This window comes from Bacillus rossius, chromosome 10 (assembly GCF_032445375.1).
Source record: "Bacillus rossius redtenbacheri isolate Brsri chromosome 10, Brsri_v3, whole genome shotgun sequence".
Classification (NCBI taxonomy): Eukaryota; Metazoa; Arthropoda; class Insecta; order Phasmatodea; family Bacillidae; genus Bacillus; species Bacillus rossius.
The window spans coordinates 56,530,548-56,544,821 of NC_086337.1; the positions used below are offsets into that span (position 1 = coordinate 56,530,548).

General features: G+C 41.0%; 1 protein-coding gene across 4 annotated transcripts in view; it reads left to right on the top strand.

Annotated features, from left to right (window-relative positions):
- The window catches only part of LOC134536237 (phosphoglucomutase), a 31,362-nt gene that overhangs the window by 1,123 nt on the left and 15,965 nt on the right, over nt 1–14,274 (top strand). For 2 of the 4 annotated variants that reach the window (XM_063375931.1, XM_063375932.1), the window contains 9 exons: nt 1,677–1,839; nt 2,574–2,692; nt 4,431–4,587; nt 7,267–7,457; nt 8,442–8,596; nt 9,737–9,847; nt 10,180–10,320; nt 11,808–11,991; nt 13,321–13,455. In XM_063375931.1, the coding sequence (XP_063232001.1) occupies nt 1,677–1,839; nt 2,574–2,692; nt 4,431–4,587; nt 7,267–7,457; nt 8,442–8,596; nt 9,737–9,847; nt 10,180–10,320; nt 11,808–11,991; nt 13,321–13,455 (1,356 nt within the window). Of the gene's footprint in view, nt 1–1,676; nt 1,840–2,573; nt 2,693–4,430; nt 4,588–7,266; nt 7,458–8,441; nt 8,597–9,736; nt 9,848–10,179; nt 10,321–11,807; nt 11,992–13,320; nt 13,642–14,274 lie in introns of those variants that run through there. The other 2 variants (XM_063375929.1, XM_063375930.1) reach the window with 1 other exon arrangement.

A 14,274-nucleotide genomic window follows, 5' to 3' on the forward strand; every position in this document is an offset into this window, starting at 1 on the left:
TTTCCAATAGGTTTAATTTATGAAGCAAAACGTTTGCATGTTGTAAGCAGCTGTAAATCATTGTGAAGGTAAGTTATTTAATGTTTCTTAGTATTTTGACTACCTAATATTCTTACAGCGAGACTTTTCTGTGAAGAAAAATAAAATTCTGAAAATAATTTTTTTTCCAGATACTAAAGATGTTTCTATATTTACCCTGAAAACAGCATTTCTATAGCCCTACTGGTTTCTGAGAACTCACCATTAATAAATTACATTACAATGCCTGTGTATTGACGAGGCTGCCACAGTGGGTCTGTGTGTGTGTGTGTGTGTGTGGTTTGGAGAACTTCAGGTAAATCATGAAAATGATTGATTATGTTAGGTTAGCTGCATTAAAAATACTTCAAAACAATTTGGATGGTCGGTTGGGTTAGTATAGCTATACTATACATATTAAATTAGTCATTCCTAAGAAACCATTAAAAATATTTTGCAGTTTTTTTAATGTAGCTATACTAACCCAAAAAAAGTCCACAATGTTTTGAAGTATTTTTAATGTAGCTAACCTAATGTAATCGACCATTCTCACAAATTTAACACACACACACCCGCACCCACACAGGAAAGCGAAAAATTGTGGTGGCCGCGACAATGCACATGTATTTTAAGGTAAATTATAAACTGTGATTTCTCAGAAACTAGCTGGAATTATGAATCGCTGTTTTAAGGGCAAATACAGGAACATGTATTGTGTTTTAAAAAAAAGTATTTTTGGTATTTTATTATTGCTTCACGGAAAAGTGGGCTGTAAGAATATTACCTACCGTATTTTTAGTAAGTAGGTATTTGTGATTGATATCCTTAATATCTGTTTCCAAGATAAGATTTTTGCACATTGTGCTTATTCTTACTTCTTACTATAAAGAAATGTTTGTTGGATAAGGATAGCGTAAATGTATTTAATATGTAATGACTATGCAGTTAACTTAGTAGACCTAACCTCAACAACCATACACACAAATTTATAGGTACCTAGTATTATTAATGTAGCTAATCTAACCTAACAAAACATTACAATGGTAAAAATCTGTAAAATATCACAATGTATCTCAAAACCTTTTGAAGTTGGCGCACATTTAAAATCCTACCAAAAAATGAAGGCGCACTATGTACAAAATTCTGAGAAATATGTTATAATAATTGCAGGAGAAAATAGTTGAAAAAATATAATGAAACATACCTTAAGGTTATTCATTCTTGTGTTTATGAGAAACGTTGTTATGTGTTCAAATAAAACATTAATGAGGTGTTAACAAAAGAAGCGTTATATCCACTAATGAATTATTTTATCTGGACGCACTTTTCTGTGGATTACCACAGGGCGTAGACCAAGGGTGTCACCAGGAGGGGGGTGGTAAAGGGGGGGGGGGCAGTTGTCCCCCTAGAGCCCTAGAGATTCAAAAAAATGTAGCCAAATGCAAAAAAAAAATACAATCTTTTACCACAACTTGCCCCCTTCCCCCCCAGGCCATCGGCTGGCGACGCCCTTGGCGCAGACTTTGAGAACAATTGCACTATACTAAACAGAGTTTATTTCTTCACAAAAGTGTGGAACTGAAAGTAGGTACCAACAAATGAACGACGGTGGTTGTTGCGGCCGGGAGGGGCAGAGCGAGGGCTGTGGCGTGCGACAGGTGTCGAAGCTGTGGGTGGGCCAGGACGGCATCTTGTCCACCCCTGCCCTGTCGGCGCTCATCAGGCAGCACGGAGCGACGGGCGGCATCGTGCTGACGGCCAGCCACAACCCGGGCGGGCCCGACCACGACTTCGGCATCAAGTTCAACATAGCCAATGGCGGTGAGCGCTCGCTTCCCCCTCCCTCCCTGAGGTCTCGAGTCGCGACGTACCAAGTGCGTTAAGGGCTGTCTCCGTGGGGACCAATCAGGGCGCAGGGATCTGCCTAGTCAGGGGTGTGTTTTAGCTTTGAATATACATACTGTATAGAAGTCGCGAGTGGATAGGATTTACTCTACGTCTTTCAGGAGTGTATGATGAGCAGCTTGGGAACTTCACCGCTGCAGTGCGCTGCCGTAACGCCCCTGTATCGTCTTAGGTTGTTATTTGCACGTTAGAGTGCAGCACTGTTGCCCGCTGTCATTCCCCCCGCACCCCCCACCCAACATTCACTGCAGCTCAAGGTCGTTCAACGGGAGTTTGTGCATCACAAAACTGTAGGGATGAGAGGTGGGGTAGAGGGTGGGTGGAGAACAACGCGTGTTTGAGGGAAGGTGGGGAAGGGGTATTTGAAGAGTTCGACACTCGTCCGCTAGGGACCACCACAAGTCGATGCCCTAGAGATGGTGGCGATTGCGGCGGTGAATTAACCAACTACCTCAAATCGTATTAGAAATTTTAACCTGGGATGGCGACTTCTATACAGTATATATATTCAAAGGTTTTAGTGAGGCACAGTGATAAAATCAGTGCTCACTCGTGCTTATAGCGCAAGGCTCTGAACTGGTGCATGCATGGAGCAACTATGGCATTTGAGTGGTGACCCAGAGTGGAGTGCTGTGTTCTCCGATGTGCAGGACCCGCCCCTGATGCCGTCACCACCAACATCTTCAACATCAGCAAGAGCCTGCGGGAGTACTCCATCGTCCCGGACCTGGCCGCAGACATCTCCAAGATCGGCACCCAGACCTTCACGGTGAGAGCCCGGTCCCGGTTTGGTTATCGAGATCCACGCTAGTTTTTTTTTTTTTTTAGTAGCACTGGAAGTCTAAAATTTTTGGGGAGTTTTTTGTGCCTGAACAGATGACTATTTAAGCTTTGAAAAAAATATTCCTAAAATAAAATTCTTATTTCACTGTAAATCTTTGCAGGTGTAAATGAAAAATTTTATCCTACTGCCTGCAAATTATTTTATTTAATAGTTCAATGGAATTATAAAATTGTATTACTTATTTGAACATTAAAGTAATCTTCAGTTCAACCTTATTATAAAGTACCTCACTTGAAAATATTATTCACTATAAAATATATATTTTCAAATATTTATCACTTTAAAGTATATATTTTTATCCCTAAGAGATGTTTTATATTATGTTTCAGTATTAAATACTTTCATCATTATCAGAAAAATTGTTTTTTTTTTTTCTTCCCCAGTTATGTTGTAATGAGATATAACTGCAATTTTTTAAAAGTGATTATATGTTATAAAATTATTTAGTTACAATATTTATAGTTTTATTATTAAACTGTATTTGTCTGTTATGGGAAAAGACAGTTATTAAGTTTTGTTACTGACGTTGGCTGTAATCAGTGAAAAGTATTGAAATAATTTCCTTTTTTTCTGTATGGTGTTTTTTTTAAACTACACAATTTTTGTCAGATTACAAAAATTTTTAAACTGCTAAGTTTATAGGGATTGAATTCTTGACTGGTTATATACATAGAATCTGCAGACTGAATTGGTGAAGGTATGAACTCTGCCTGTAACTCGGCCTTTAATTTACGACCCCTCAAGTCAACAGCACGGCGACTTCCACAGCAATTTATTTTCATTATAAATAACTTTAAAAATAAGCATACCATTCAGCACACAACATTGTCGTGTCCTTGCTTGACTAAATCAAAACATACATTCTTTAATCTTATGTTTTTTTATCCTCTTTGTATTGCAGTTTTAAGATAGTCTTGAATTTACCATACAGAGAATTTTACGTAATCTATCATGTCATGTCTTCACACAGCGTAAAATAGGTGGTGTACAGCCAACTAGTGGGCAGTGAAAATGTTAAATTGGTCGTGAAATCATGCACGGCTAGGCTGAAGCTCAGCTTCTTCACAGCAGCTACAACAGGTTAAATTAAGCTCGGGAATGGTTTGGGACTTTCTTCCAAAGCTAGTTTAAGGGGCCCGCCTTGTCAGGGATGTATCTGTGTCAGTGAGGCTGGATGATAAGCGCGACGCTCGCTGGTGCTTCTAGCGTGGTGTCTCTTCTGAACTGGAAGCAGTCTTCTCGTCGTGCACGGGGCAACTATGGAATTATGTGGAGGAGAAATGAAGCTAAATATGTAAATCAAGCCCCTTAAATGCTTTCAAGAATCTGCACCGATTGCTTTAAGCCTAAAAGAAAAAATACTCTGAAAACGTGCCTTTTAGCCATTTTAACTCTTATAAAAATACAGTTTAAAAACTTAATCCGGAAACCAAACTGCTTGTAGGTCCTCGGCGAATTCTCAAATGCCTTTCGTAAACAGACCCCACTCGGATATCTCAAGTGGTTTTTTGAAATCGCGTGGTTTATCCTGAAACTCGGCACATCGTGTGTGTGTGCCCGGGCGGGGGCAGGGCCTTGAAAGATCCAGTTCGGAGTGATTGCCCCCCGTGAGAGGCACCGACGGGTGTTGGCCGGGAGGCTGGATCATGCGTGTCGTGGCCAGGTCGACGGGCGCTCGTTCACGGTGGAGGTGATCGACCCGGTGGAGGACTACCTGCGCCTGATGAAGGAGATCTTCGACTTCCCGGCCATCAAGCAGCTGCTGAGCGGGGCCCAGACTGGCTCGCCCTTCAAGGTCCTCGTTAACTCTATGAACGGAGGTGAGTTCCCGTCAGCAACGAGGCATCGCGCGAGACTATTGAAACACAGCTGCTGTCATACTGTCGGAAAGAAAGAAAATGAATTCATTTACTATTTATGTTTGTACTAGATAAAATTATTTACATTTCTTTATAATTCATAGTTTTCCTTATATTTTACTTCAGTTTTGAGCTTAAAAGTTGTAATAAAATTAAAGTAGTGTTGAAGTACCTTGGCTTTTGGGTTGTAGCCGTGTCCTTAGCGATAAATTCACGTTTGATTGGTGAATTTATCGCCAAGGACACGGCTGCAACCCGGAAGCCAAGCTACTTCAGACAATGGCCGTGAAAGCATTCGAAAATTACTAAAGTAGTGTTCATGTATTATTTTCATAATCTAATCTAGGTTTTAAATATCTTTATAGTTTAATAATTTTTTTACATTAGAAACACGTGAGTATTTTACCTTTGGCTCACAATTTTAGATTGTATTCAGAGAAGCGGCGTAACAAAGAAGGATCTAACCATTCTAACCCATGCCCGTGTGAAACATTTTGTATATTTTCAGCATTTTACTCAACTGGTTTTTCTAGATTTCTTGCTCCATAACATAGTGTTTTGTTATTTTCATGGGAACAGGCATTATATAAGGGTGGTAAAGATGGGAAGAAAGTATGTAAAGAGGGGAATAATTTTTTATTTTTCAACATGGGCCCACTGTCATTCTGCAGTATGTCAGTCTTGTACTGTAGGGCTACTTGCAGAGTCAGGTAAGTAAAATCTAAGCAAATGCTTTGCAGCTTAATGAAATGGAGAAATACTTTGCCTCAAGTCATAACTATGCACGCTAGCCTTAACCTTATAAAATTTTCTTGATTTTTTTTTTACCAATAAAAATGTAATGATTGGGATAAAAAAAATTATGTATGAAGTAAAAAATACATATTTGATTGCATCATAAAACAATTTTGTTTTTCATATCTTTAATTATCTTGGATGTCTGCATGTGGCTTGAAAACCTAACAGTTATCTCGACATTATTTTTGGCTCATCATTGCTGACATCAGTTGGAGCAACATTACACCATGGCTGTAGATAAGACTTATCTCAGTACCTATGTTATCGTAATGACTAGTCATGCTGCCAAGATATGTAACAATATTTAGAAGTTTCTGATATCTTGTTTATATTTCACTTCATAAATGAATTCATCAGGTATTTATAGATAACACACACATATAGTTATTTATAGAACAGATTGTTGTGCTGCTTTAAATATATTTTATATTGCACTTACAATGATCATGCACAATATTTGTCCATGATCACATCAATGTATGCAATCACTTAAGATACTTATTAAATGACAGTTATCATTAACATGGCATGATCAAACTAAATCAGCCTAAGCTGACCCTGAACTTTGAATATGACAGTGAATATTATGGTAAGTTACTTTGACAGTGACACTGACCATGGTAGTGATTATGACAACAACATTTCATTAACCATATGATCCTGACTGATGTAACATACTGCAACCTTACCCAGACCATGTACCATTAATTAACAAAGGTACAAACTTGCATTCCTCTGGTAATTGTTTTGTTGCTTCATGCTTTTATTTTTGACACAAATTTCTCACAGGAATATGAATGTCTTTAATCTCGGGTTGGGTGTCACTTCGGCTGAGGATTCGACACCGTATGGAGGCTACAGAGTTGAAGTAAATATACCTTAGTAGAGCAGACTTTACTTGTGGTCATATATATATGACTCACCTAGTTAACATTTGCAGCGATGCGATGGCGTAATGAGCGGTGGTGGGGGGCATAGAATTGAAGTCAGTGAGAGCTGTAACTCCTAAAGTAATAGACCGATTAGCGTAATTTAAACTCTAATAAACTTTAATAACTATAAAGTTATTGACTTTAGTTTTGGGGCCATCAATCGCAAAATGCCTAAACGTAAACTGGTTATGTTGAACATCTCGTATAACTCGCGAGAAGCAAGGGAAAACAGAAAATCGTTTGGTAGCCGACGTGGATATGCTCTCTGATGATTCTGATGCCTGATGTGGAGTCAGTTGAGCCAGTGGTTGTGAACTATGGGCCGAGTTTGTCGCAGTTCGGCGTCAAAATTTTTCTGGCATGGCCGCCGGACCACCAAGTAGGACGTTCATTGAATTCATGTCAAAAAAATAAGGCAACAAAAATTTTGTTAAATTACTTCATTCACAAAATTCCCGTTCATCGCGATGGAAATTCATGAAACAAACCCCTGGTGGCAGTAGTACCGAATACAGCCTACCCAGGATATGTTTTCATTGGGACAAGGTCATTGCAATTGGGTAGAGACCCGTAAAAATTCGCGGGTTCATTTCGTGTTATGCTAAAATTAAAATACCGTAATTATACCTTTAGTTTTGCTTCTGTCATTGGTTCACTGTTAATCTGGAGGACTGAGGGCCAATTAGAGACCCTCACTCATAGAAGTGTCGAATCACAGGCCACCCAGTAGAGACGTCTCACAAGTCAGCAGCCAATGAACAGTTGGCATTTGCCCGAGTGTGTAGAGGATATCGGAGTCCATCCCGGAGGTCATTGAACCCGCGAATTTTCCGGGTCTCTAGCAAGGGGTAGCGTGTGTAGCGCGGACGGACCACTGTCGCATGTCACTGGAGCGTGGGCGGGTTGGCAGTGACGGGGCCGTACGTGGACCGCATATTCGTGGTGGAGCTGGGGGCGCCCGCCGACAACACGGTCAACACCGTCCCGCTGGAGGACTTCGGGGGCCTGCACCCCGACCCCAACCTCACGTACGCGGCCGAGCTGGTCGACGCGCTCCGCCGGGGTGACTACGACTTCGGGGCTGCCTTCGACGGCGATGGGGTGAGCGTGCCACTCCTGCAGCAGCTGCTGATCGGACGAATAAAGGAAATCTCGATTGACTATAATTTTGTCACTTTGCAATAACAAGGTTTTGTACTAACCAACTATTAAAAAAAAATATTAATCATAATCAGGGGCGCAAAAACAGGGGGGGGGCCAAGGGTATTTTGCCCCCCCCCCCCCCCCTGAAACCTTGAAGTGGGGGCAAACGGGGGCAAAGAAAGTTCTGTGTAATCAATTTTTAGATAATAAAACTGCTTAAATAGCACCATTCTCCACCTTTAAATACAAATTTTCCTCGGGGGAGGACCCCCGGACCACCCTGTTTCAATAGGGGGGATCGATGATTATAAAAAGGTATATGGCCCCCCCTTTGGAAATTTAGTTGTTGCGCCCCTGATCATAATCAATATATAGTTTTTAAATAAAATTCAAATTAATTTAAAACTCGCACACGATACTTCACTAGATATACATTTTTTTTTGGGTTTGGTAAACTACAATTTTAGGATGGCTTCACTCTGGCTCCAAAAAAAAAAATCTAATATTCTCCGTATCACACTAAAAAGGATTGAAGACAGAAGATTAAAGCAGATGTATAGATTATTACGTACGAAAAGACATGATACCATAACATTATAAAGAATAAAGTTTCCGAGCTTTTCTCTGCAAACGCTGGAGTTGTATTCTGGAGGACCCGGTTTTCCGTGCTTTTCCCGAATTCCCTCCAGAGAAATACTGTGATTGTTTGCTTGTGTTAGAAGAACTTTTTGGAGATGTAAGATTTTTAACAAACATTTACATTTTTACTTATATTGGTACGTGGCATCGGTGAGCTGAGAACTTAGGTATATTAAAGAATATTGTTTTATTAATGATGGTCCAATAGTGTTCTTGTTGCACAAGTCTGTTTGAGTAGTTTACGTGCTCCGACACACGTGGTGCTTGTCTTCTTGACCGGTGACCACTGTGACCCGGATGCAGGACCGCAACATGATCCTGGGACGGAAGGCGTTCTTCGTGACGCCAACGGACTCGCTGGCGGTGCTGGCGGACAACCTGGACTGCATCCCGTACTTCCGGAGAACCGGCGTGAAGGGCTTCGCTCGCAGCATGCCCACGGGGGCAGCCGTCGACCGGTAGGGCGTCTTCCGCTCTCTCTCTCCACTGCTCTGTTGCACCACACACCACACACCACACACCACACACCACACACCACACACCACACACCACACACCACACACCACACACCACACACCACACACCACACACCACACACCACACACCACCACACCACACACCACCACACCACACACCACACCACACACCACCACACCACCACACCACACACCAACCACCAACCACCACACACCAACCACCACACCACCCACCACACACCACCACACCACACACCACCACACACCACCACACACCACCACACCACCACACCACACCACACACCACTACACCACTGAGCACAAAGGCCGGCATTCCAAGACACAAAATAAGGCGTTCGAATAACACATAGTATTGACGTGTTAACTAAAAGAGTTGTATGTCCGTGATGAAATGGTATAATAGGATTTTTTATCTCTTTAGAATACCGTAGAGTGCATTGTGCCCTGGTGCTCTTTTTCTGAACCACTGGCCGAGAGTGATTGCGGGAAACCTGGGTAAAACAACAGTCAGGGTGGATGGAGCAGGATTCGAACCTGGGTCTTTCCAAATGAGAGTCCAACATTTTGTCATTGCACCACCTCCCTCTGTTTTCAAGATTAAACATGATTCAGCCATTATTTCGATACTCCAGTGCCTTCAGACAAAACACGATTGAGCCATCGCGTCACTACTCCAGTGTCTTCAGATTAAATATGATTGAGCCATCATGTCGTTACTCCATTGTCTTTAGAGGGGTGTGGTCGCCTCAGACCCTGATTGAGATAAGTTAGCCGCTCTGTGGTTTATCTTATCTCTGGCCATTGTTATCAGCCACAACTGTTTGGCCGAAGGTTAAGCAGCACTTCAACAAATGCTCAGTTAAACCTGGTCATTTTGAAGAAAAAAAAAAAAAATTTTGATAAACGAACCCTTGTATCACAGTAAATCCTTCCTAAAAAAATTTCCTCCGTAATTTAAAAAAATTTAGCAATGAAAGTATAAATAAGCACAATCTTACCCTTTTAATAAAATATCCCTGATTATAAGGCTAAATTTGTAAGTACCTCTATAATAATCTTATCATGGATTTAAAATGTTTTGTTTCCGCTGGGATGTCGCAGGGTCGCCGTCGCCAAGAACAAGGAGTTGTTCGTCGTGCCGACGGGCTGGAAGTTCTTCGGCAACCTCATGGACGCCGGTCGCATCTCGCTCTGCGGGGAGGAAAGTTTCGGGTGGGTCTCGAGTTGCGATGCGATTGCATGTGCGACCTAGTTCACTTGTGTGAATTCCTAAGTTTTAAATACTTGAAAATATTTTTCTTGTGTAAAGCATTATTTTTTTTTAATCTTCTGTTTTTTTTTTTTGTAGGATTACACTCGGTAGATTTTGATAAAATTCTAGATTTTTTATGTGACGTTTTTAAAAATTTCAGCATTAAGTAAATTTCAAGGTCTGGATCAGAAAAAAAATACATATTTCAAGTAAACATTTGTCTGGCTGTCTTGAACAGGTAGATTCACGTCTGGGCACTCAGGTGGGCAGGAGAAGGTGGATATTGTTCCAGGACGGGGTCGGATCACATCCGGGAGAAGGACGGGGTGTGGGCGGCGCTGGCGTGGCTGTCCATCGTCCAGCACCTGGGCAAGCCTGTGGACCAGATCCTGCGTGACCACTGGGCCAAGTACGGCCGCAACTTCTTCACCAGGTAGCCCTCGCCTCTCTCTTTTTTCTTTCTTTTTCTCTCTGTCTTCCTCTTTCTTCCTCTCATATTTTCTTCCTCTCATATTTTCTTTCTCTCCCCTCTCTTTCTCTCTATTTAACTTTCTCTCTATTTCTCTTTCTCTCATTTTCTATCTCATTCTCTATTTTTCTTTTTCTCTCTTTGTCTTCCTTTCCTCTATTTTCTCTCCTCTCACTTTCTCTTTCTCTCTATTAATTTCTCTTTTTTCTTTCTCATGCTCTTTTTTCTTTCTCTTTCTCTCATTTTCTCTATCTTTCTCTCTTTTTCTTTCTTTCATTTTCTCTCACTTTCTCTATCACTTTCTCTCTCTCTCTCTTTATCTGTCTCTCTCTGGTGCTGTTGGTTGAAACGTGCATCCCTGGACTGATCTGGAGATGCTTTCTGTACTCCTGTCATAAGTGCCCTATACGTCTCCGCACAACTACCGCTAGTGCTACGCTTTGAACTGTTAACAACACTGCTGTTAGTGCTTTATAAACGTTCAGTTGGAATCAGTTGAAGCGTTAATGGATTTTCCACTAGTTGGTAAGTACAAATTGTGGTATGCATGTGTATTGTGAATAATTTTTTTCCTTAAATTTTTTTATGTGATCATGATACTAAAATTTTGAAAATCTCTCTTGACGATATTCGCTGTAGAAGTACATGATGCGATTGCTGGTGGCCGCTGCAATTTAGTTTTCTGTTCCTATTTGTGCTGCTTTCTGGCCTAGGCTGTGTTTATTGTTGATCAGTGTTAGCAAGCATTCTTTTTACCTGTTATTTTATTACTCGTTACCTTTCCCGTCCTAAGAAGTTAACCCTGCCTGCATGGTTGCAGATTGCTTGAGCAGCTTGGATCCACTTATACCAAAATGAATTGGATACCTAATTAAACAAGCAAAATCACTTGATACAATACAAATGAAATGATTTGTACCCAAATGTAATTAAATGAATAAAATGAAGTAAAATTACATGAAAAATCATCAAAAGAACCCATTTATAACGAAATAAGTGTACTTTGATAGAATCGAATTTCAATGATTAAATTCTTCAATTGTAACGAAATAAATCAAAGTAAAGAAATGAAATGTGTGGAAATGTTACCCAACCGTACATATTAATGTGAAATAACCTGCAGTAATCTGAAACGATACAAATGTAAATGAAATACATCAACACATACCGAAAAGAATCGGAAGCCTAATGTAACCAAAAAAAAATCACTTTGGTACAATACAAATGAAATGATTTGTACCCAAATGTAATTAAATAGATAAAATGAAGTAAAATTACGTGAAAAATCATCACAAGAACCCATTTATAACTAAATAAGTGTACTTTAATAGAATCGAATTGCAATGATTAAATGCTTCAATTGTAAATGAAAGGAGAGAACTGAACGCGTGGTAAATGTCGCCTGCCGGTCGCCGCTGGCCGTAACTCTCCACGGGCCGGTGCATGCGCAGGTACGACTACGAGGGCTGCGCGGTGGAGCCGTGCGACCGGATGATGTCGGAGCTGGAGGCGCTCGTCACGGCACCCGGCTTCGTGGGCCGCCAGCTCACGGCCGGGGGCAAGTCCTACACGGTGCGGTTGGGGGACAACTTCCAGTACCGGGACCCCATCGACTGCAGCGTCACCACCAAGCAGGTTCGCCGGCCCTTGCTTCGTGCGTGGTTTGGCCAGTTGGATGGTGGTTGGTGATAAAAAAATATAAGTGTTTTTTTTTAAATATTTTTGAAATGCAACATTCTTACACAAAATTTATAATGGGGTTTTTTCCTCTGCCCACAATTTAATTTAACAGTTCTACACTTAAACAATTAAGCTCCCTAAGAAAAAGAATAACTAGCAGTTTTTTTATGTGTTTAAACTTGCATTTCATTGTTACATGGTGTATTGACTTGTTTTTCAGAGTTATTTAGGTTTTATCGCAACCATCAGATGATCTTATCCCTACGGATAACGATGCAGGTTTTTCTCTTACGTCATCAATGGTTGCATGTTTGCTGCTCAGGCAGTGGGAAGAAGTGCTACCTCGGTCGAGTGGTTAGATCACTCGCCTCCCAACGAGGTGATCTGTGTTTGATTCCTGGCCGAGTCAAATCCTGGACATGTTTGTTGGTGCACGTTGCCGAGAGAGGGTGGGGTTTTCCCAGGGTACTCTCATTTCTCCCCGGCCATTCATTCCGTTAGAAACTCTTATTGTCATCTCTTGAGACCTCTTTCTTCACGAAAAGTTAAGTCCTTATTCAGTGATGATGGGGGGAGGGGGGGGGGAGCTGAATTGTATCCCCTGGGAAAGGGTACCTTTCAGACTTATGGTGGTGGTAGTGTAGCTGGGTAGGAACTGGAAAGGTAAGCAGAAAATAATATGCATTTTAAGAAATCGGAAAGGGTACCTTTCCAGTTCATTTTCTGCTGTGTCATTGTACAGAAAATCCTGAAAGGTTCCCTTTCCGAGGGGATACCTTTCCAGTGCGTATTTGCATTAAAACCGAAACATTTTAAGAAATCGTAAAGGATACCTTTCCAGTTTCCACCCAGCTACACTACCGCCACCAAAAGTATGAAAGGTACCCTTTCCAAGGGGATACAAATCTTTCTCCCCATGATGTGCCAAGCTGACCCATTATGTGTCCTTGGAATAAAGAATGATGAAACCATTTCTTGTTTTCTGTGCACGGGCCATCATAAAATTTTGTTTATAAAACACTCGTAATTAATTGACTTAAATAATCATGTGCTTTTGGTTTACAACCGGCACTCCAACAGATACATCTTTTTGTTAAAATTATTAACTGTTGAGTTGTAATTTTACACAATTCAAAATTTGACCTGATAGTTAACGGAATACCGGACAATGACTTGTGTTGAACCAGAGTGTGCCAAACACTGCTGGATTCTATAGCTCGGAACGATGCACCAAGTGCATCTGCGTGCGAGCTGTTGAGCGTGGACCTGTGATTGGCTGCCCAGGGGCTGCGGGTGCTGTTCGAGGACGGCTCGTGCCTGGTGTTCCGGCTGAGCGGCACGGGCAGCTCCGGGGCCACCGTGCGCCTGTACGTGGACAGCTACGAGGCAGACCCTGCCACGCACGGCGAGGACGCTCAGGTGAGCGCCGCGGCCAAGCCTCGTCAGCACCGAGCGTTCTCACTGTCCCCGGAACTTGCCTGGGAGACACAGTGCTTAGTAATCTGTTCAATACAGAGTACGGTATGATTATTCAGCAACACAAAGTGGATTTTGTTCCAAGGTTGACAGTTACATGTAATAATAACCCTTTGAGGCACACAGAAATATATTAAAAATAAATTTATAATCTATTGTGTAACTTTTAGCTGACGTGGCGGGAGGAAAAAATTAAAGCAGCAAATGTTGCTTGTTCTCGTCATGATCGCCAGATAGCAGCACAAGGCTTACGCGAGGTATTTCAGCAATACCACTGAAACATTGCGAATAGTAACATTTTTTCAAAGTGGTACCATAGAAATACCACTATAAAACCAAGGGATGAAGAATGGTTAATACAAATATATAAGCTTAATTTTAAGAAACAATATAAAATAATACTGTTGCCATTACTTTGATGCATTGTAGGTTGGGGAAAAATCTTCAAAATTTTATTCTTCCAAAAAATTGGTAGTATTTCTTCTTGGTTAGTAATTTCTAAACCTTTGCTTTAATTTTTAACCTTTTGAGTGTAAAAACATATTTTTTGAGCCACAGGTGTACCCCTCCTAAAATTGTATTTTACAACTCTAAAAAAAACAGTAAATTTGGTGCAGTTTAAAATTGTGTACAAGTCTAAAATTTATTTGAATTTGATTTAGGAAAATTGTGGTAAAATATTATACGTAATAGTTTGGTTATTACAAACCTCATTATTTCAAAGTGACTAAATTATGGTCTCTTCAGGTTTGCATTATTGAG